The 22,609-nt window shown below is 43.6% G+C and overlaps 1 protein-coding gene across 1 annotated transcript; it reads left to right on the top strand.

Moving 5' to 3' along the window:
- Window positions 1-2,027: 2,027 nt before the first annotated feature.
- Window positions 2,028-20,833, top strand: WDR82 (WD repeat domain 82). The gene is made up of 9 exons (XM_003982298.6): window positions 2,028-2,498; window positions 6,543-6,640; window positions 9,650-9,716; window positions 14,274-14,373; window positions 14,860-14,976; window positions 15,210-15,365; window positions 15,804-15,873; window positions 16,897-17,039; window positions 18,030-20,833. The coding sequence occupies exons 1-9, from the start codon at window positions 2,338-2,340 to the stop codon at window positions 18,057-18,059; spliced, it is 942 nt and encodes a 313-aa protein (XP_003982347.1). The 5' UTR covers window positions 2,028-2,337; the 3' UTR covers window positions 18,060-20,833.
- Window positions 20,834-22,609: the final 1,776 nt, after the last annotated feature.

The following is a 22,609-nucleotide window of genomic DNA, read 5'->3' as shown; positions in this document are numbered from 1 at the left end:
GGAAAGTTGCCATCCATTCAGGTTTCACTCAGACAGGCTTTTGCCAGATCCCAGAACAAATTGTAGCCAGAAGTTCTGCTCTTTGTGTGAAGGCAATTGCAGCCCAGACTTAGCCAGGATCTTGCCCTCTCCCTTCAAAGAACAACTTCTTTTTATGTGTAGGGATCCTGGCTTTCCTTTTACCCAGGGACGTCCCTTAGTTCTTTCTAGAAGGATTCAACAATCCCAGGGTTTCTGCTTTCTTTTTACCATTGTCCAGGTTATATCTGGATCTCTGGATATCACATCTTCTTCTTCTTTTTTTTATTTTTTTTTATTTTTTTTAACGTTTACTTATTTTTGAGACAGAGAGAGACAGAGCATGAATGGGGGAGGGTCAGAGAGAGGGAGACACAGTTTCTGAAACAGGCTCCAGGCTCTGAGCCATCAGCACAGAGCCTGACGCGGGGCTTGAACTCACAAACCGTGAGATCATGACCTGAGCCGAAGTCGGACGCTCAACCGACTGAGCCACCCAGGCGCCCCTCACATCTTCTTAATATCAGTGATTTTAATGTTTAAGTCTTTCCTTTTCCTTTTTCTTCCTCTTTAGCCACTGCAGTTTAGCAAAGCAAAATAAACAGGCCTGTCTCCATTGTTAGAGACCTCAGGCAATTAATCTTTGAGTTGCTGCATGCAACTTAGAGATCTATGAACTCTCATACGCTGCACTGAGTTTGACCTCTTGCACAGAAAGTTAAAGCCAAGGTGCCTGCCCGGTACCTATTTTGTGATTAGATATCGCTTTCCTTTGTTAGGGATCAACTTTCCTTCCTTTTAAGGCAAAAAATCTTTTAAACAAACCAGAGGGTAATGCAGCTGTTTTACATCTTGAACGTGGTGGTGGTTGCACGACTGAACATGGGTGTCAAAACTTATAAAACTACCCATTTAAAAGGCCAGTTTTTACCGTACATCAGTTATACCTCAATTAAGAACACCACCAACAATTTGGTTTACTACCCTGGAAAAATGTGCAATATACAATACTAACCTGGGGGGAAGTGATGGTTGCATTTATAAAGTTTATGTAGATATATGAATAAAGGAGGAGGAAATTGGGAGAACTTAATTTGTTGAATAAGAGATAACTTTCCTTTTTAAGAATTTCTTTGTAATCGATGCTATTAATTTTGAGGCTGTAAATACATCTTGAAACTTAAAGGTGAATGATTATAAAAATGTGTGGAGCTATACACTTAAAATTAGTCCATCTTATTCACTTTACCTTATATGTCAATTAAAAAGTTTTTATAGGGGGCGCCTGGGTGGCGCAGTCGGTTAAGCGTCCGACTTCAGCCAAGTCACGATCTCGCGGTCTGTGAGTTCGAGCCCCGCGTCGGGCTCTGGGCTGATGGCTCAGAGCCTGGAGCCTGTTTCTGATTCTGTGTCTCCCTCTCTCTCTGCCCCTCCCCCGTTCATGCTCTCTCTCTCTCTCTCTCTCTCTCTCTCTCTGTCCTAAAAAATAAACGTTGAAAAAAAAAAGTTTTTATAGAAGTCTTAAAAGAAAGTTCTGGGCAGTAGTTACAAGGGTGTATATCCAAATGAAAAAAAATCACTTAAAATTTGTGCAGTCTACCGTATAATACAGCTCAAAAAAACGAACAAAAAACCCCCAGACCCTGAAACTGAAACTATGCTTGCGCTGTAGTGCACTAGCAGTCAAAGCCCGCCAGCGGTTAGCGCACTAACTCACCCCCAGGCCGCCGCTCCAATGGCGTAGCCGACCCTCGCAGTACCTGCTCCCAGTGGCCTGCGATCCCGCACAAAAGCCCACGGCTTCCGGGCACCCTCGGCCTTCCGGCCCACCAAAGGGAAGGCCGTGGACATCCCCGCCCCTCGCGCCCTACTGCCCGTCAGGGAATCGCCGCCTCGGGCCACCCGGCCACTCCATTCCTCGGCGGCCGCACTGACGTCACCGCCCCACCGCCCCTTCTCGCGCTGCCGTTCCGCCCCGCCCCCTTTCCCGGCGTGCGCTGCGGTGAGGCTCCTCGCCCTCAGCTTCTGCCTGTCGTCCCAAGATGGCGGACACAATGAGCCGGCGCCGCGCCGGTTGGCCTTGAGGCGACTGTGAGGAGGAAAGGTCCGCGAGATCCCGCAGTCCCGGCAGAAGAGCGCCGCACGTGCAGGAGGAGGAAGGGGTGGAGGCGGCCCGACTGTCGGCCTCCTTTCCGCTCGCCGCCGGCGCGGCGCCCGCCCCGCCCGGGTCGGCCCCTCGGCAGCCAGCCCGCCCGCCCGCCTGCTGCCGGGCCCCGCCCCAGCCCTGCGCCGCCGCCACCGCCTCCAGCAGCCGCCGCCATGAAGCTGACCGACAGCGTGCTGCGGAGTTTCCGCGTCGCCAAGGTGTTCCGCGAGAACTCGGACAAGATTAACTGCTTTGACTTTAGCCCCAACGGCGAGACGGTCATCTCGAGCAGCGACGACGACTCCATCGTGCTCTATGACTGCCAGGAGGGCAAGTGAGTGCGGCGGTGGCCCTGGGCCCGGGCCCGAGTCTGTCCGTCCCTCCCTCTCTCCCTCTCGTGGCCCAGCGCTCGCCCCGCCGCCCGCCCCCGGCCCCGCCGCCCTCTCCGGCCTGTTTTGCACTCGCTGCCGCCAGGGCCGCTTCATTCCGAAGATGTCCAGGAGACCTTTTTAAAAATAATAAGAATAGTGAGAGTGATACTACCATCGTTATTATTTTGCTTGCTTTCGGCCTCCTGGAAAAGCGCTTCCGTATCGCTTGCCAAACCCCACCTTGACCTTGACCTTTAAACGCCCGGTCCGCCCACCTGGGCCCCAGCAGGTAGCTTTTCCGCTCCTCCGACTCTGTCAGAGGTGCCGGTCGGCTCTGGCCCCCCGCGCGGAACCGCAGAGGCTGCGCTCCTGCCTCAGTCAGCAGCGTCACAGCTCGCTCTCTCTGCCCTCCTCGGTGACCTCGATTCAGCCCTGGCACTCCGCCCATCCCCTGCCCCTTAGCTTCCCGCCGCCTTCTGCCGGAAGGCCGCGTGGGTTGCAGTTCTTAGCTGTCAGGATTTATTTGTTGTGCCTCTTTGGGCCCCCTGTCTTTTTCTTTCGGTTCCAAATCATTCTTTTACTCCCTCAGACCCATTGCCCACATTTGTAGTTAACTTTTTAACAACATCAGAAACTTTTCCTTTTTGCCAAAAAAAACTAACTTGGCTGTCCCATCCCGACCTGAATGGGAACCTACTAGGAAAACATAGCATCCCAAAACAATTTTATGTTTCCTCTTATATATATTTCTAATTTACACTTTATGGTCCAACTGGAATTACCAAAATTCAGGGTCTGATCGTGAAATTTCTGTGTTGCCACCGCACTGCATCTCTAAAGTCTTGTAAGCACATTTTTGCCTTTTTCTCTGGCGACCTCGTCAGCTTTGCCTCACCCTTTATAAACCTGCTTTGCTTTCTCGTTACTAAGTTGTGAACTCCTTTGGAGCAGAAAGTGGCTTAGGCTAGATTCGATTTCCCTCAGCCACCTTCTCCAAGCAGGCTTGTGGCTATTTGGTATAATTCGGTGGCTGGTGGTTTTGTCAGATTTCATTTTGTTACCTAATTCCAGATCTTATTTTTTGAATCGTTGGGGTTTTCTCTGTCTTTTCCAACTGTTCTTTTTGCCTTTTGTTTTGTTTTGTTTTAAAACCGATGCCTTCTGTAAACTTTCTTTGGAACTTGTCTCTTCGTTTGTGAATTCGGTTATCTAAAGTAATGTTGTTTTGGTCTAAGCTGTATCTTCTTCCCAATTTTTTCCCACGGGGGCTATGGAAAAGTATTATGTAACTGGCTCTGGATCTGCCTGCAGTATGCAGACGAGTGGCCTAGAGTGGTGGTCCTAAGGGAAGAGAGCATTGTTAGCTGGACCAGTGCTGACTTGAGTCAACGTTACTCATTTAGTAGATGTATTTCTGTCCAGGTTTGGTCATTTGAATCAGCTTGGAAGGGAGAGTAACATATAGAGCTGGAGTCGGGAATAGGATTGTGGGTTCCTGGGACTAGAAGTAATTTGAAGCTGACTGGCTTGAAATGTTGAGTGCTTGTGCACAGATTGGAACCTCTACCTGGAACCTTGATGATGGAGATGTGTGTTCTCATTCAAAGGAGATGAAGGTTGTGATAGCCTTCTTAGTAGTTTCTCTCTAAGTGTGGCATAATTTCTACTTGTTGGGAGCAGCGACGGTTTACTTGGAAGTAAAATGTTAATTTTATGACATGCAGTTTACTCACTCATGTAGCTTTTTACATAATTACAAACTTACAGGAAAGTTAAACAGTATTTCAGAGATCCATATCGCCCAATAATCAGTTACATTTTACCTCTTTTGCATTACAGCTCTCTGTGTTAAGTATTTAGGTATGCATTTTTTAATGAACCATTAAGAGAATAAGTTGGAGGTATCAAGCCCCTGATCTCCAAACACTTCAACATGGATTTCCTCAGCACAAGGACATTCTTTTACACAACCAGAGCACAATTATCCAAATTAGCAAATTTAGTATTGATATAATAGTATAGGGCATTCTCTTTTAAATTTTCTCTTATCAATTAATTGTGACCTTATTTCATTGTGGTCTATGGCAAGGGAGTGGCTTGGTAGTTAAGAGACCTGGGTTCTAGTTTGGCTTTGTGACCAGGTATGTGACATTGGTTAGATCACTTCTCTGAGTATTAGATGACCTCTTTTGCCTTTAAGAGTCCATGATCCTAAGGGGTAATGTGAGGAAAAAATGTGCCACTAGTATAAGTCAAACCAGCATTGGTAGAAGAGTAGTGTTTCCTTGGAAGTCATAGTATCTCTACTAGATGGTACTAAATGTTAGAATTTGGGAGTTTGAAGATGGTCAAAACAAGATTCTTTATACTTAATATTTTCCAGTTTTTTGTTCATTTTGTCCGTTGTTTTTGTTCATCCGTTGACTGATTTTTCAATTTGAAAGACTTATAAAATATATTATCTGCTAGGTGATGAAAATTTTTCATAATATTTTTTATTCATGCCTGATCACCAGAATCGTAGTTTGTGGAAAGAAGCTTACCAAAATATTCATGGAAAAATGTTGTGCGTGGGCTTTGTAAAGATCCTCTGAAATGGATGCAAAAATTAGGATCTTGTTTTCAAACTAGGAAGTGATATGAGGTAAAAGATTTCTGTTATTAAAAATAAATCTCAGGTTAGTGTTTGAGACAAATAGGCCATACATAAGTGGAACTAAAAACTTTCCTTATTCCATACCCTTTAACATTGGCTCTTCAGGATATGTCTTCACTATTTTAGACTGAATTGTTGGGATAAGTAAGCTTCTTTTTCCACTTGTAGAAATAAAGTCAACTATTTTTTGAGAGCAAGAACGCATGTATGTGCATACATGTGTTTGCTGTTTACCACACAGTAACCCCACAGCAGAGCCCAGGGTAGGGGATTCAACAGGGTAGCCTTTGAGCTGATCTTTTTAACTAAGCTTTCAGTTAAAGGTGAGAATGTGGAAAATTCAGTGCATTTGGAATGAGAAGCTTGTTTGGAAATGAGTTTGGGGTAGGGTAGTTTTGGAAACCCTTCACCTCACTGACATTAACAAAAATTGAAAGTGCAAATATTTGAGTTCTTAAAGCTGCTTGGGTAATCTGATTGTTTAGCATCTAGGCTTCATTGAGAGGGCGGATTTTTTTCTTTTTCAAAATTGGAACTCTTTGTAAACATTGGTATACAATTTATAAAATCCTCCTATACCCAAATGTAGAACATTGTGAGCTTTTGGTTAAAGATTTTACTGAGATCAGTTTCAGTTTGATCTTTGATTTTCGGGGTCCTATAGAGGAAGACATTGAAGGAAAAGGAACTTCATATGAATTTGTAACTCCTAGCTTAGAATTATGTGATTTTACATTAAAAAGAAAAGAACCAATGACCAGTTTTTTTCTAGGGAGAATCAGCCTTGCCTTCTAAAAGCCTCAGTAAGTACTTTGGACTTGTAGAATAGGAAGGATAGATAGCTTCTGCAACTGCAGGTTATATTAGGAAAGACAAGCAGTTTTACATCTGGTTTCAGTTTTGATAAATCATTTGTTTCTTCTTGAGAAAAGATCTGGTTTCTAAGTGAATGGCTCAAGAAAAGTTTGGGCCTCACTAATTCAACGTATTCCCATATCCCTCTTTGTTATAAACTGTGACTTGTGTTTTGTGTGCCTTTCTTTCCAAAAAGATGTACTTTTTCTCAAAACTTACTTCTGAACATTGTAGTAAAGACTCAGTTGGGCCCTCAGATTTACTTCCACTTCCTAACCTCAGCATTTGTTGTTCAGAGGTGAAAGTCTGTTGCACTTGATTGATTCCATTTGTTTTCTCTCGTTTGGAAAAAATTGTGTTTCTTTCCAGTGTTAGAGCTTCCAAAGAATTCTCATCCTTGCCACATCATTCAGATTCTTCTGTTTATATGAAGATCCTAGGTTTTGGTGATGGGAGGATTTTGATGGTTTTCTTTCTCTGTCCATTTCCTCATCAGACCAAAGAGAACCCTGTACAGTAAGAAATATGGCGTGGACCTCATCAGATACACCCATGCAGCAAACACAGTCGTTTACAGCTCTAACAAAATAGACGGTAAGCAAGCCTTCTTTTTAGGAAGTAATGGTTATGACTTCTTTTGTTAAGTAGTTCTTGGAATCTTTGTGACGATTTCTGCTTTGCTTAGAGTTTCTGTAATTTAAACATATTTTCTTAAGATGTTAGCAATTGTTATGACTGAAGGGATGCTGGAAACAAGCCACCAATACTTTTGAAGGACTTGAAATGGAGTATGAAAGGTCTCTAGATTAGAATGGAGAGTGGGTATAGGAAGCAATGAATTATATTTATAGTTTGTACTTCTTTAAACTTGAAAGAATACTTTTTGAACAAATAAAAGGAAAGACTATTTGACATACAGCAAGTGGCAAATAACCACGAATGTTTGAGCTGTGGTAGTTGAGGGACCTTAGATGAGTTTTTGGTGTATGCTCTACCTTTCATGGTCTGTGTCATGAAGGACAGTGTATTGAGCTTAATTATGTTTAATTTTAGGGACCATTTTTAATCTGAATTTTGTCCCTTTTCCATTTTATTTTATTTATTTTTAAAGACTTTATTTGTAAGTAATCTCTATACCCAATGTGGGGCTCGAATTCACAACCCTGAAATCAAGAGTCACATGCCCTTCAGACTGAGCCAGCTAGAGGGCCCTTCCCCTTTTAACTTTTAAATAAAGTTAATGGCTTTAAAGAGTAAAGAGTTATTTTTATAAATTAAATTTGTGAATTTCTTTATCTAATAAATGATCTTGATCTTGTTTTTACCTGCATTTATTTCCCCTGGGATAAGTCATTCTCAGTTGACAGTTCATCTTGGTAGTTGAGGACATTCACCTTAGGACTCTTTTTTTTTTTTTTTTTTTTCATTTATCTCACTGATTTATTGATTGTCTCGCTTTTTATAGTAAGTTTTTTTTTCTTTTTTTAAAATTTTAATGTTTATTTTTGAGAGAGAGACAGAACATGAGCAGGGGAGGGGCAGAGAGAGAGAGAGGGAGGGAGACACAGAATCCAAAGCAGGCTTCAGGCTCTGAGCTGTCGGCACAGAACTCGATGCGGGGCCCCAGCCCACAGACTGTGAGATCATGACCTGCGAGATCATGACCTGAGGTGAAGTCGGCCACTTAACCGACTGAGCCACCCAGGCGCCCCTGCAGTTAAGATTTTTCTAAGCCCCTGCAGTTAAGATTTTTCTAATGTCATCCACAAAGATCACTTAGACTGCTGTTTTGGCTATGCTTATCTCAGAGCAGATGGGCGGAAGTCCTTTTTTTTTTTTTAAATGAGACTTTTCTGCCTGTACTGATTTTTAGTAAGTATATCATTTCTACTTTTCATGCCTCTATTTCAGAAGTGGTTTTCTAAGTAAGCAGTGCAATTGATGCTTTTGGACAAGAATATAAAACATTAGGATCCTGAGGAAACATATCTATGTGATCACCTGAATGACTGGTATACTTCTTCTGTTGGGGTGATTAAATGTGAGGATTCTCCAAATATGGTGCAAAATGAGGCAAATGTGTGGCACTTGCAGCTTTGCTGCCAGGCCTCTGCTGGGAGGATGTTGCCTTTCCTGTCTCGAGTGCATCCTGAAGAGTTCCTCCAACGCTCCGTTTCCTTTTGCCTGATTCCAGGCTGAGGTAGTAGTTTGTACAGTTTGAGGGTCTATGATACCACCCGGTACAGGAGATAACTGTACAGGCCACTGCCTTGCCAGGAACAGTGCACCAGCTACTGAGTGGGGCGGAGAGGATGGCGACTCCCTGCTCATCTCTGGGAAACCAGGTAATGGGGAGGAAAGTCTTTTTCTGCTTAGGGCAGGTGAGTAGTTACTAGCAATAGAACATCCAGGAAGACTTCATAGTTGTCATTCTAGAACTTTGAAGATTTTCAAGGAAAACTATATAGAGTTCAGTTTTGGAACATACAAAGAGTGCGGTTTTCCCTCTCCCGAGTTAGACGCCCTGTTACTAGAAAGTACCCCTGTGAACAACTGGAATGACTTGGTGCTTTCAGCCTCTTTGTTTCTGTGTTCTGTTTGCCTCTAGAATGTTCTATCTATGCTTTCCTATCTATATTGGCACCATTTCCTATTGCCTTTTTCGCAACAATTGCTTCCTACTCCTAGTCTTTTGCAAGGCATAGTACTTTCTAGTTCTGTTCTTTATGGCACTTCATTCCCTTTCCACCGCCATCTTTTTGTTTACTTTTTCAGGTAGAATCACTTGGTTTTTAAGAGTGTGTGTCTTTTTCTCCCCAAGCACAAATCTCTATGATTATTCTTTTCTTTGATATTGACAGAATCTCGCTGCTGTGACTTACTGATGTATTTATGAGTTTAATTTTTAAATGTTTTAAGATCTTTTTAACCCAATTTCCTGATTTGTTCTTTTGGACACTTTATTATTATTATTATTATTATTATTATTATTATCAACTGACTTCTCTCTGATGCACAAAGTACCAGTGGATAGCTGGTTAACTTAAAAAGTAGTAGGACGTTACTTCTGTTTCCATTTGTTTAGTTTTGATGTAGATTATATACCCAATTAAAATTTAGGTCCCTAACACGCTGTTGGAGAACCCTGGACAAAAATATTATGCCAGAGTTCAGCCTGATCCTCAGTTTAGCATGGCTACTTAATTCTTTGAGCCTGTTTCCTTAGCAGCTAAATGTTTTCCTTTAAGGCTTGCCATTCTGTGAGCACTGAACCTATTGTGCTTTGTGGGGGTGGTGCAGGCAGGGTATATTTGCAGGACGGGTTGCATTGTAACTATGCAGAAGCCAAAGATTGGTGGTAACAATGATTTTTAAAAATTGCTGTATATGCTGTCAACTTAAGAACGAACTCTGCTTTTGAATTATGTGAAATCTGTAGTGCCCATTCTTCAGCTGTGGAGAGGAATTACTAACTTACTTATTCACACCTTGCTTGAGTTATGGAAAACAATAAATTTTTTGGCCTTGTTTTCAAGATGAAAATGTACAGTAATTCCTTTAAAAATAATAGGGTATCATCATGCCTTATTTGTCTTCTTACAGATACTATTCGTTACCTGTCCTTGCATGACAACAAATACATCAGATACTTTCCTGGACATAGCAAAAGGTAAGACCCAGATGTTACAGAAGTAGTTCTTTTACCCCTGAGGTTACCCAGAGACTAGGAGAGTAGAGAGATTTTATTAGTGAACTAAAGCTAGTTCCTTACTGCTGTTTGGCATTCCTCTTAGTCTTCTCTTGTTAACTCTCTCTAAAACAGTCAATACTTGATTTACTGAAGTTGTGGAGGCAGGGGTAGGACTTCATAGATAAACTGAAATCTCAGTTAAAACATAATTGGGGAAAAAGTGTATTAAAGACACTCAGTGGAAACCTATGTAGTACAAATTACATTTATCATTGAGGAACCCCAAATATTAGATGTCCCTTAATGAAAGGACCATTTATATGTGAGGCCTCTTCCAGTACTGGTGGCCCCATTACAGCAGGCCCCTAGTCTTCATAAACATGTTCCATGTGGAGATCTTAATGAGGATGAAAAAAATAATAATAAATAAAATTGTCCTTTGTGACTTTTGAAAGTCCAGAAGCTTGTTTCCTTATTCTGTTTTGTAATGCATTTTGTTTCTCTCTGTCTCGTACCCCAGTTCCCCCAGTGTTTTTTCTTCAAATATTCAAGTTTGGGTTGAGTGTTAAACACATTTTCCTTTGGATGATATTTTAATCACTGAGGGTATTTCCTCCTGCTTATGTTTACAAACATACATTAACACAGTACAACTTGGAGTGGTACAGAACCTTAACAGGAGATGGACCAAGAGCACCCTGTTTTAGGCTGCACTTTTGATTGGGCAGAGCATATCTATGTTGCTGAAGGTGAGAGCTGACAGCTATTGGTTACTGGTCCCAAACAAACAAATGATGGCTTGTGATAAGTAGATGTTTTGCTTGTTTGTAGTCAAATTAATGTTCACAAATGATTTGAGTTGATTGTAGTTGTTTGAAATTCTTTCCAATCTTCCTGATTATCCAGCTTTTTGATGTCCTGATTCTCAGGAGATAACTTTTTGCCCCCTTTTTTTTTTTTTTTTAAAGAAAATCAAGGCCATCCAAAATGAGTTCTTTTCAACTTCCTTGGAACCCTTTCCTTGAAAAGAAGCATCCTTTCTTCCTTGACAAAACCAACCTCCTTCTTTCTACTTGTTTCCATCTTCTTAACTAGACTTTTCCTTGCTGCCTACAACCTTCTTGGTCTTCCTTATCTTAAATCTATTTCTTGAACTTATCTGCCACTCCTTTTAACTGTCAAACATGAAAGAATAATCTGCATACTCCCATCTCCACCTCCTCACTCATTCACTGTTTAAATCATTTGGTCTAGTCCCGGGATCATTTATGGGGCTTTTTCCATGCTGTTTTACTCCTCTTTCCCTGCTGTCTCCAGTTAAAATCTGTCTTCGGGGGTGGGGGGTGGGGGTTGGTTTTTGGGTTTTTGGCTTTTTTTGGTGTTCAACTTCTCAGTGACTTTTTTTTTTCCCCCTTTGGCAGCCTACTTTCCCATTTTGGTTTCACTCTTGCAATTCTTGGCCTTTCTTTCTCCTTTTGACTCTAAAATAAGTAAGATTTCACCCTAGCTTTTCCCCTGTCTTGATAATTTTCTCACATCTTCATCACTAATTTCATTTACCTCTACTCAGATGGCTTCCCAAATCAATATTTTTAGCTCATGTCTACCCTGATTTCCAGACTCCCATTTCCACCTCCAGGTTTTATATACATCTACGTGGATATCTCTTTCATGCTCCCACCTGACAGGTCCAGCATACCATCCCTCGTTACATGCTGTGGGCCATATCCTCTCTGTCGGCCTCATGTTTCTTTATCACTGTCCCTTCTAATTATCCTAACTCAAAGCCTCTGTTCCCTGTTCACTTTCTTTCCCTTGCTTTCACATCTAGTAAGTTGTTAATCCTATTGATTCTACCTAGGTTTAACCTAGTGTGTCACTCTCCTTTTCTTCGGTCCTGGCTCATGCACTGTAAAGTGAATTACAGTCAAATCCTAATTAATCTCCCTATCCCTCATCATCCTTCTTTAGCATCCTGTATTACAGCTCCGACCACTTCATAGTCTATCTATATCTCTGTGGAGAACTTTAATAGTTCTCCATATCTGTCTGCCCCTTCCCCTTGGAGTGAGGCTTTCCTCCCTCTGGTTGTGACTCATTTTCCCAACATTTTCTTCCACCACTCGAGTTGAGGTGAATTCTGGGCTGTTTCCTAGACATGGGCCTCATGCCTTCCTGTCCGGCACTTTTTCCGTAAAGACATCTCTCACTGAAATCCTGTCCACCACATGTGGTGCTTCTTCCAGAAAGCCTTCTCTGACCCTCTCTTGGAGTTCCCTGGACTGGACAGTTAAGCTTTCTTAGAGTTGGGCTATTTTCGTGTTGTTTGTTTCTGTTTTTGTTTTTAAGTTTATTTATTTTGAGAGAGAGAGAATAAGCAGGGCAGGAACAGAGAGGGAGGGGGACAGAGGATCCAAAGCAGGCTGTGTGCTGACCGCAGAGGGACCGATACGGGGCTAGACCCATGAGATCATGACCTGAGCCAAAGTTAGACCGACTGAGCCATTCAGGTGCTTCTAGAGTTGAGGTTTTACTCCTCGTTGTATTCTCTTCACTTCTCAGCATAGAGCCCAAGATAGACTTTCTCTGAGCTTTTGACCTGAATACAGTGACCTAAAATTACATGTACGTATGCATTCTGCTCACTGTTTTATTACCGTCTCAGCATTCCCGGGAAATTTTGGCTTACGGTATCTTTAAATGTTTAAGTTGAGGAACTAGTATGGATGTTAATTGAGTTATATTGGAAGAAATTTTTCTTTAGGTAAAAATTTAAAGAAAAAAAAGTACATTTTCTCATTTTCTATTCATGGCATAAATTTGAATGCTTTCCAGTGGAACTAAAACCTTCTGAACCCCTTTCAGTGTCATCCAGAACTTGAACCTACTCTATTTCTATATAAAAGATCCATTCACAAATGAGCTGTGCAATTTGGTCATCTTTTTGACTTCAAACTTTTATCAAATGAAACAGCACAACACCAACATTTCCTTTATAATCTTCATCTGTGACACCAGCTTCTATATCTATGAAGTGTTTTACGGCCAAGCCAGAATTCAGAACTACTCTTCCATAGTCCAGAAGGAAGAGTTATCCAAGTGTCTGTTTCCACAAGGGCCTTCTCTATAGGTGGTAATATAGACTCATAGGCATTATATATACAGGTCGTAGCTTGTGGCCCTCAATGAAACTTCACTTGGGGCTTTGGTAGAGCCACATGCTGTCCTTCATTGCAGGCCAGGCCCAAATGCTTGGGAGGTGGCTGGTGTCTTCATAGCAGAGTGGCAGAGTGAGAATATGAGCAAAGGGTACAAGAGAGCTCAGGAGCCCTTGGAAGAAATGTTTTCTAGTGAGTGACTCTTAGTGGTATAACCATAAAAGGGGACTCATATCAGAAAAAACAGTTGCTATTAGCACAGGCCTGTGGCTTGGCTTAGTAAGTAGTGCCCAAACCAACAGCCTCACCATCACCTGGGAGCAGGTTCTCAGACCTACTGGATTAGAAGTTCTGGGAGTGGATCTCAGTAGTCTGTGTTTTTAATCCACCCTCAGATAATGCTGATTGTACTCAGGTTTAAGACTGTTAGTATAGTCCACAAAATTCTAGTTAAGTAATTAAGGATTTTTTGGTAGGTTTTGTTTTTTAATTGAGATATAGTTTAGTACCGTAAATTCACCCTCTTAAAGTATACAGTTCAGGTTTTTAGTATATTCACAGAATTGGGCAACCATCACCACTAATCCAGAACACTTTCATCACTCCCAAATAGAAACCCTGTATTCATTAGCAGTCACCCCCCATGCCTCCTCCTATAAGTTCCCAGCAACCACTAATCTTCTTTCTATATCTATAGCTTTGTTTATTTTGGACATTTTTTATAAATGAATGAGACAGTTTGTGCCCTTTCATGTCCACCTCTTTCACTTACCATGTTTCCAAGGTTCATAACATGTTGTAACATGAATCAGTACTTCATTTCTTTGTATTATCAAATATTTCATTGTATAGAGACACCACATTTTGCTTATCCATTCATTAGTTGATGGGCATTTGGGTTTCCACTTTTTTGCTATTATGAATAATGCTGTTGTGAGCATATGTGTACCTTTTTGTATGGACATAGGTTTCCATTTTTCTTGGGTATATACCTAGAAGTGGAATTTCTGGGTCCTATAGTAACTACCTTTCACTTTTTGAGGAACTATAAATCTTGCAAAGCACCTGCACCATTTTACATTCCAACCAGCAATGCATGAGGCTTCTAATTATTCTAATAGGTGTGTAGTGGTGTCTCCTTGTGGTTTGCTTTGCATTGGAGGCTTAACATTTTTATGCTGTAGCTTGAAGTTTGTGTTTTCATTATATTAGTTGCTTTTGGTTATTCTAGATTGTTTATATGTGTATATTTCTTAAAACGGCAGTGTTGGGAGAACAGGTATATATAATGTAGTTAGGCAGGTAGAGTGGTTTAGAGTTCACATCCAATTTTTGCAAATATTATGCTTCAACTCCTATTTATCTTGATGCATTGCAGGGTGGTGGCCTTGTCCATGTCACCTGTGGATGACACTTTCATTTCTGGGTCTCTTGATAAGACCATTCGACTCTGGGATCTCCGGTCTCCTAACTGCCAGGTAATGGTACCTCACAGTTAAAGTTTTCTATGGTAGGCACTATCATCAGCTCTTCCTCTCAAGGAAAGGAGAAAGTACTCGATCCATTCTGAGATCCCAAAGTCTTTCTAAACTTTGGAGAAAATCTGTTTTCCTGGTAGGTGGCTGGTAATTATGCTAATACCCTAATCCAGTGCATATTGCATTATGCTCTGTGGATTTTTGCTTTCAAAACCATTTTCCTGAAACCTGTGAGCTATAGCTTTTACGCTCAAAGAATTTGTTTTTATTTGGATTCAGTGTCTATAGAGTTGTACAGTTAGGGTTGATGAAACCAGTTGTATGGAGACCTCTTTGTAAAAAGCCTTATTTTAGTTAGGTTTGTTTGCTTTTTCCATTCTCTGGGTAGGTATCTGTTTGTGTCCTTTCTTAGTTTTCATTGGAAAAAGTAAATTACATGGTGGTAAGATCCTGGGTTCATTAACCTTGTTTCTTATTTTTTCATAGGGCCTCATGCATCTACAAGGCAAGCCAGTTTGTTCCTTTGATCCAGAAGGGTTAATTTTTGCTGCAGGTGTCAATTCTGAAATGGTCAAACTTTATGACCTTCGCTCTTTTGATAAGGTAAATCTTTGAATCTTTGAGCTATCTTCATATCATGGAGGTTTTGAAGGGTAAGATGAGAGCCTTTTCCATGATAAAGGAGGTATGTGGTAGACACTGGCGAATGTCAGAGCAATAGTTCTTCCTTGCTTTTCCTAGCCAAAAAGGAATCTAAAGGGACAGAATGAGAGTTGGCTCTGGCAGAAGGAATATTGATGGGCCTTGGGCTGGGGCTGCTGTTTTTATCATTTCAGGGGCCATTTGCGACTTTTAAGATGCAGTACGATCGGACTTGTGAGTGGACAGGACTTAAGTTCAGCAATGATGGTAAACTCATCCTCATCTCCACCAATGGCAGCTTCATCCGTCTCATCGATGCATTCAAGGGAGTGGTGATGCACACCTTTGGGGTGAGCTGACAACCTTTGAGCATGGCTGTTTCCATGCTCCTCCCTCCTGGGCTGAGAATTGTGGTAGCTGGTTGATGGAGACCAGTGGTTATCCTTGACTCACTGATGGAAGCATGGACATGCATTTTCATTCTGAACATGAACTAACTTCTCTTGGATTCTGAGACATTCACTTCTCTCACATAGTGTCCCAAGTTTGGAATTTAGATACAAAGTAATTCCTTGCCATAATAATTTTCTAGTTGCATTGAATATGGAGTTGGGGATGGGGGTGAACTGTAAAGGGTGGCAGCCGAGTTTGGAACCTTGGTGGCACTTTGCATGAAGAGGAGAGGGTTTCATGGAAAGGAAGGTGATGTGTGTGCTGGGTAAGTGTTTATAGGCAATTATTTTATACTAATAGGGCTGTGATAAGAGAACTGTTCTGCTTTTTTTTAGGGTTATGCCAACAGCAAAGCTGTCACTCTGGAGGCCTCATTTACTCCAGACTCCCAGTTTATTATGATTGGTAAGCTTTCTTTATCCCCCTTGGGGGGGTTATTTCTCTGTACTGTGTATTTTTTTGTTTGTATTTTTGTTAGTTTTAACTAATTAAAATACTATTATCCTCTTGATGGGTGTTCTCACCTATCTCACCACAATGTGTAGTCTTATGCCAAAGGTGCAGTGTCTTTATCCTGATTTTGACTTCTTTTTTTTAAATTTTTTTAATGTTTATTTATTTTTGAGACAGAGAGACAGAGCATGAACAGGGGAGGGTCAGAGAGAGAGGGAGACACAGAATCTGAAGCAGGCTCCAGGCTCTGAGCTGTCAGCACAGAGCCCGACGCGGGGCTCGAACTCACAGACCATGAGGTCATGACCTGAGCCGAAGTCGGATGCTTAACCGACTGAGCCACCCAGGCGCCCCGTGATTTTGACTTCTTGACTGGGACCTGGCATTAATGTTGGTTGGACCAGCATAAGAGTTAAACTCCACAAGCACAGTCTTACTAATAATACTAGCTTTCTGATTTAACCCTGCATTCGATTTTCAGTGGCTTGGTGTTGGTGGGATGTGATAGTATTTAGCCCCCTCCTTTTTTAAAAAATTTTTTCCTTTAATGTTTATTTTTGAGAGGCAGAGCACAAGCAGGGAAGGGGCAGAGAGAGAGGGAGACACAGAATCTGAAGCAGGCTCCAGGCTCTGAACTGTCAGCACAGAGCCTGATGTGGGGCTCAAACCCACGAACTGTGAGATCATGACCTGAGCCAAAGTCAGACACTTAATCAACTGAGCCACCCAGGTGCCCCGTAGCCCCCTTTTTAAATGAGAAAACTAAAGTTAGAGGGGAAATCACTTGGATGGGAACAAATAACTAGGGTTAAGGTCAGTTTCCAAAGTGTCCTTTCTTCACTGCCCCTTCTCCCTCAATTTCAGATGAGGGCCAGGTCCTGAAGCTTGACTTTTCTCCAGATGTCAGTCTGTCTTTCCCACTTTTCTTTGCATTGTGCCTTGAGTTGTTGTATTTTCCTTTATCATTCTCTTTAGGTTCAGAGGATGGCAAGATCCATGTCTGGAATGGAGAGAGTGGTATAAAAGTAGCTGTGTTGGATGGCAAACACACAGGCCCTATTACCTGTTTGCAGTTCAACCCCAAGTTCATGACCTTTGCCAGCGCATGTTCCAACATGGTATGTGAACACAGGAGATGTCTTCCACATAAGGGCCCTTTCCATTTGGGGTGGTGGGTGCTTCAGTGAACTGTGTCCTAAATAGGTTCCTGATAAGCATCCCAAGTTCATGTTTCTCAGCTGGTGGCTTCCCTGGTTCACCTTCTATTATCTGATCTCTGGTTGGACTTGGCTTTCACTTTCACCCTTATTTCTATGATCTGGGATCACCTGTAAGCTGCTGGGAGACCTCAGGCCCATTTTTGCTGTAGCCCCTGGTTTTATGACCAAACTACTTGGGACTGTGCCTAACAATTTTTTGGCTTCTTAAAATACTTCGAACCAGCCTATTGTGGCTGCAACCTCTCTGTATGCCATTTCTTTCAGTTTATGCTGAATTCCTGAGAAATTTTTACAGTTGATCATAACTCACTACTTAGCGTTTCCTCCAAGTTCCTTATGTTTCTAGGCAATGCTAGCAGAACAAAGCGTCCGTGTGTCTCAGCCTCAAGTTTCTTTTTAGCATCTCTTAAGTATACCTGGGTATTTGAGGATGAGGGATTTCACTACTAGCCTACCCAGAACACATTGCCCCCTCACTCTTTTTTTGTTTTTGACACTGAGGAAACGATGTCAGAAAGAAACGCAGCAAAACCACCTCAGTCCCTGTCACTTTTTTACAGCTTGAGAAGGAGAGGGCATGTTGGAGGTCACCTGGCAGATTGGCAGTAAGGCCAGATACCCACCTCCCCAGACAGCTCTTTTGTTTTTCCTTACCACTGGACTACGAAGGTAGACAGTGTTGGAGACAGAACCAGCTTACTTTTGCACAGAGGGGGAATGTTTTTCCACAGATTGTCAGAATCGGTTGGTCATGAGGGAAGGCCACCAGCCAAAATTCCTCCACTGTTGGGGTTGGGCACCTTGATGCTGGGGGCACGGTGTTTGTAAGAACCCTGAGTGAGGAGAGAGGCTTGGCTTTTAAAAGCTGATTTATGTTTCTCCTTCCAGGCCTTCTGGTTGCCCACCATCGATGACTGACCTTGGTGCTGCTCGGCTGTTTCTGTACAGTGAGGGTGGCCAACAGGAAAAAACTCAGAGGGGACTGAGATAATGGATCGGATCGTTTGACTGGGCTGGAGAGCATCCTTCCACATGGCCTTCCCATGGATGTGCTGTACATCTGCTCAGAAGAAAAAAATTACTTTGCCGAGCTTCTTCAAAAAAGACTGTTGGTGTGGCAGATTCTGTCAGGACTTAGATTTTCCCGCTGTCACTGCACTGAGCTCCTCCAGAGGAGTGACCAGATTCATGATTAGGGTATACTGGGGCCCTCGAGACGCCTTCAATTTTGAATGTATTTGCTGCTGAGGAGCCGGTGAAGTTAATTCTGCACATCCCTTCTCCCACCCCCATAAATGCATGGGAAGCCACGGTTCTGGTTTTGAGATGCTAGGGAAGCTCAGCACCCCTTGCCCGCACCCTGCATGTCTTGTTACTGGGTCTCCCTGTGTCATTGTGGCAATATTCCACACCCATCATGTTACTTAGGTGCCAAACATTTACAGAAATAAGTCTTCATATATCTGGGGGTCAGAAAGGGACAGATAAACAGAAAAGGACCTTGCTTGCCAGGAAGCCTAGCGAGTTAGTCACGTGAGGGTGGGTGATCTGGGCACGCCTCAAGGCTCTGAGTGTTGGATGGGAGATGGCCCAGGAGCCTGAAGGGGAGGGAAGTGGGGGTTGCAGGTGAGTTCCATGGCTGGGAGGTTTAGCAGTAGCCTGGTGTGATCCCCCGTCATGAAGACAGACCTGCGGTCTTTCTGGGTGCCTACCAAGCTTGGTTTTGTACAAAAGCAAGGTGGGAGTCTATTTTTGTACATGAGATACATCACGCTTTCCTGTGGGCCAGTATTGTGGAGTGAGTCTGAGTTGTTTACACTGATGCCTTCCCTGCCCACCACAAATTGTGTACAGAGTCTCCAGATGATACCACCCCTTCCCCAGCTCCCAAGCAAGAGCTGGCTGTAGGCCTGTGTTATATGTTATATTTAGCCTTTTTATATATGACATGGGGTTTCTGTTGTTTGTATTTTAGCACAGTGTGTACACCTTCATTTAAATATATCCGTGTGTGCATACATATATATGTATATGTATGTATGCATATATATATATGTATATAAAATATCTGTCATTTCTCAGAGTTCAGCAGAAAGAGGTCGAGTCCTGCAGCCCGAGAGAAAGACTGCATCCTTGCTAATAGTGTTTGCCACAAGTGTTAGTGAGTCTTCCCTATCACCCTTTTTTCCTTTGGGAGACAGAATGAAGCAAAGCTTCAAGTGTTTGCTGTTCCCACGGCAGCTAACTGAGGGTCTTGGGATAACTTCCCTTGTATTCCTCAAGCCGCACTTTGGGGCCCTCTCTGCAGTATTAGCCCCCTTTTTGCTCGGTGATGCTCTGTCTGCGCTTGTACGTGTGTGACAGTCACTTTTGCATGCCCTTTGTGCCTGGCTTCTGGCATCTGGGGACAAGATGCTGGAACCAGAGCATTTTCAGTTTGTCTGAAGCTTCTTTTCCAATTACAGGTCATTCCTGTTTACCTGGTATGTCTGCTTTCTTCTTTTCCTTGCCTTCTCTTGGAAGAGGGAGAGGTCTTGATCAGGGTTGAAATGAGCTACAGCTGGCTCATGGCCTTTCCTTCCCCTGCATGGCCTTCTTAGAGCAGTACCAGTGGCATGTTATTTCACGAAGTTCTCAAACGTTTAAGTAGGTCATAGGTTCTCTGCAGATACAGAAACGGGCTCCACAAGGTTATGACTTGCCCAAGAGTACATAGTTGCTAAGGGGGAAGCAAGCCATTAACTGCCTTTGTTCAGCAGCAGAAATAGGCTGTAAATTGCCAGCAATTACTGTTTTGTTAGCAATTACTTTTGACTTGTTTCTCAAAGGGCAAAGGGCATACATCTTTCCAAAATGTCGACTGGAATCTGCAGCTTTTCTGCAGTGCCACCCACTGTATATAGCTCTGCCTTATCAGAATGGAGAGACTTCTAGAAACCAGATGATCTATTACTGCCCACTCCTGGCTCTCCAAAGTAGAAAATTCATGGTAGGAGTAACTGTTCAGAGTGCTTGAGACTGGGTTTATAAGAAGGGCTGCCTAATAAATATACCTGCAGCCAGAGCAGCCACTTGCCTGTCAGCAAGGAAGATGATTCCTCTCGAGAGTTCTTGTGTGTCCAAAGCTGAGGTACCACGTTCTTTGGAATAGGCCCGTCACTGCCCCTCTTTCTAGGGACCTGTGGCTACAGAGCTGGCTCCTAAGTTGGGAAGGAAAGGGGAAAGCTACAGCTGGAAGTGATTGGACGTGATGTAAGAATAAGGCAGGATAAAGGGAGCAGAGGGGCTGGGGCTGCAGGGGTGGAGCCAGTGGTGTTCTAAGCTCTCTAGGATGGGAGGGGCGCACCACACTTGAAGAGTCCAGGCCAAAGCCACCGATTTATGTGGGACACTGCACTGCTCAACCACCAGCCAGTGGGGGATTTTTTAATTTTTATTTTATTTTTTTAGATAAAACTTCCCTGTTGCAATCATAATTAATGCTTATTGAGGAAATTTGGGGAATTTTAAAGTGAATCAGTTTGCCACCCAAATGCTACCACTGTTAATCTTTTGGTGTTAAATGTTCCTCTAGAAATTTCTGTGCATAGATTTTTGGTGTGTTTACATAGTTGTTATTCTACTGTATATACAATTTTATGTCCCTTTTGTACTTAACATATAAACATTTTTTCCATGTTACCAGTCTTAAACAGTTTTATGGTTGTAGCTTTTCTGTTGAGTTTCCATAGCATTGTTTGCCTGGTTCCTAGAGTTGGAGGGAGGGATGGGTTGTCTCCTGTTAGTCCTCCTGATTCCCTTTGGGACTCTGGTAATGCTGTGTGGATGGATTGTTGGGCTCCCTGGGACTGCCTCTGCCTGCCCCTGGTGACCAAGGCCTGTCAGCTGTTGGGAAGAATCCCTAGACCCAGACAGACCTCGACGCACAGCAGCCTGGGTCTCCTCAACCGCAGGCTCTGATAAGCAGCCACAGGGCCAGAAATGAGGGACTGGGAAGGGCCAACCGGTCTTGGTCTGCAGACTCTCTGGCACGTACCTCAGGCTGCCTTTCATCCCTCATTGTTACCTCGACACTTGATCAGATTGGCAGCCTGTAGCTAGAATAAGGTTTGTCCTGCTAGGTCCCGGCTTCTGTGTGGCAAGGGTAATGGAGCCTCTTCTTTTGAGGCTCTTGTACCAGTTCTAGCAGAAGGCCTGGCCAGTAGCTTGATAACCCACTGCTTGGCTGGTGAGTTGGCAACTCCTAGAGCCTGTGCACCAGCTCGGTATCCTCAGAGCTGCGGGACCTGCCGCCTGCCACTTTGCCCACAGTCGTCAGCCAAGGATCATGAAGAGCAGCAGAGGGAACATCCCAGCTTGTGAGTGATAGGCTCACAACGTCAAGGAGGAAGCGTCCCAACCCCCCCCCCTTCCCCTCTTGCCCAGCCTGGTGGGAGGGCTGCTGCAGCATTTGGCTCTGCTGAGACGTACATGGCTGACCCTGCAGTCGCTCCTGTCATTTGTGCGTGCTTGCAGGTGAGAGACGCACCGCGCCCACTCCGGGGGCCTCAGCCTTGTGTGAGGAGTGAGAGCAGGCAGTGGGCTGGATCGGAAGCAAAGCCAGCAGGCTGCAGGGGCGAGCTGCCTCAACAGTTGTGGGTGAGGCAAGTGCGGGATGCTGCCCACACTCTGCTGGGGGGCAGGGTGGTTGCTGAAGACAGAGGAAGTAAAACTGCAGGCCTGTTAAAGCACACTCCTGCGTCTGCTAGCCGCCTAACTAGAGCAGGCCCAGAGAGGCTGCCCAGCGGTTCTGGGGCCACCAGTTTGTCGGGACCTCACTGTGGAGAGACGGAGGCCCAAGAGTGCTGGGCTGTGGGACAGGACTGTGAAAAAGGGGAAATTTCTTCCTTTCTCTTCCCTGGAAAAGGTATATAGGAAATGGAGTCTAAAATGAGTTAATTGGGAGGCGCCTGGCTGGCTCTGTCAGTAGAGGAGACTCTTGATCTCAGGGTCATGAGTTCAAGCCCCACACTGGGCATGGAGCTTAAAGAAAATAAATAAGATGGGCAAATTAAGAGAAATAAGGGGCGCCTGGGTGGCTCAGTCGGTTAAGCATCTGACTTTGGCTCAGGTCATGATCTCATGGTTTGTGAGTTTGAGCCCCGCATCAGGCTCCCTGCTGTCAGCACAGAGCCCACTTCAGATTCTCTCTCTGTGTCCCTTTCCCACTCCCGCTCCCCCTCTCTCTCAGAAATAAACATTAAAAAAATAAATGAGTTAGTGGACAGGAAAGGGGGTCTGAGAGCCTCCCCAGTTAAGTTAAACACTAGCTTTACGGTCAGTTGTGCTGCCACCTAGCCCATGTCCCTCCTGGCCCCAGGCTAGGGTTGTGAGTTGCCTGGTTAGAATTCATCTCAGTTGTAAACTAAAGTAAGAATGTATCAGGGGAGTTCGGTAAGGCTGAGGTCAGAAAGGTGGACACCTTGTAA

Source organism: Felis catus, chromosome A2 (genome assembly GCF_018350175.1).
Source record: "Felis catus isolate Fca126 chromosome A2, F.catus_Fca126_mat1.0, whole genome shotgun sequence".
In the NCBI taxonomy this organism is placed as follows: Eukaryota; Metazoa; Chordata; class Mammalia; order Carnivora; family Felidae; genus Felis; species Felis catus.
This window is presented reverse-complemented; position numbering and strand designations above follow the sequence as displayed.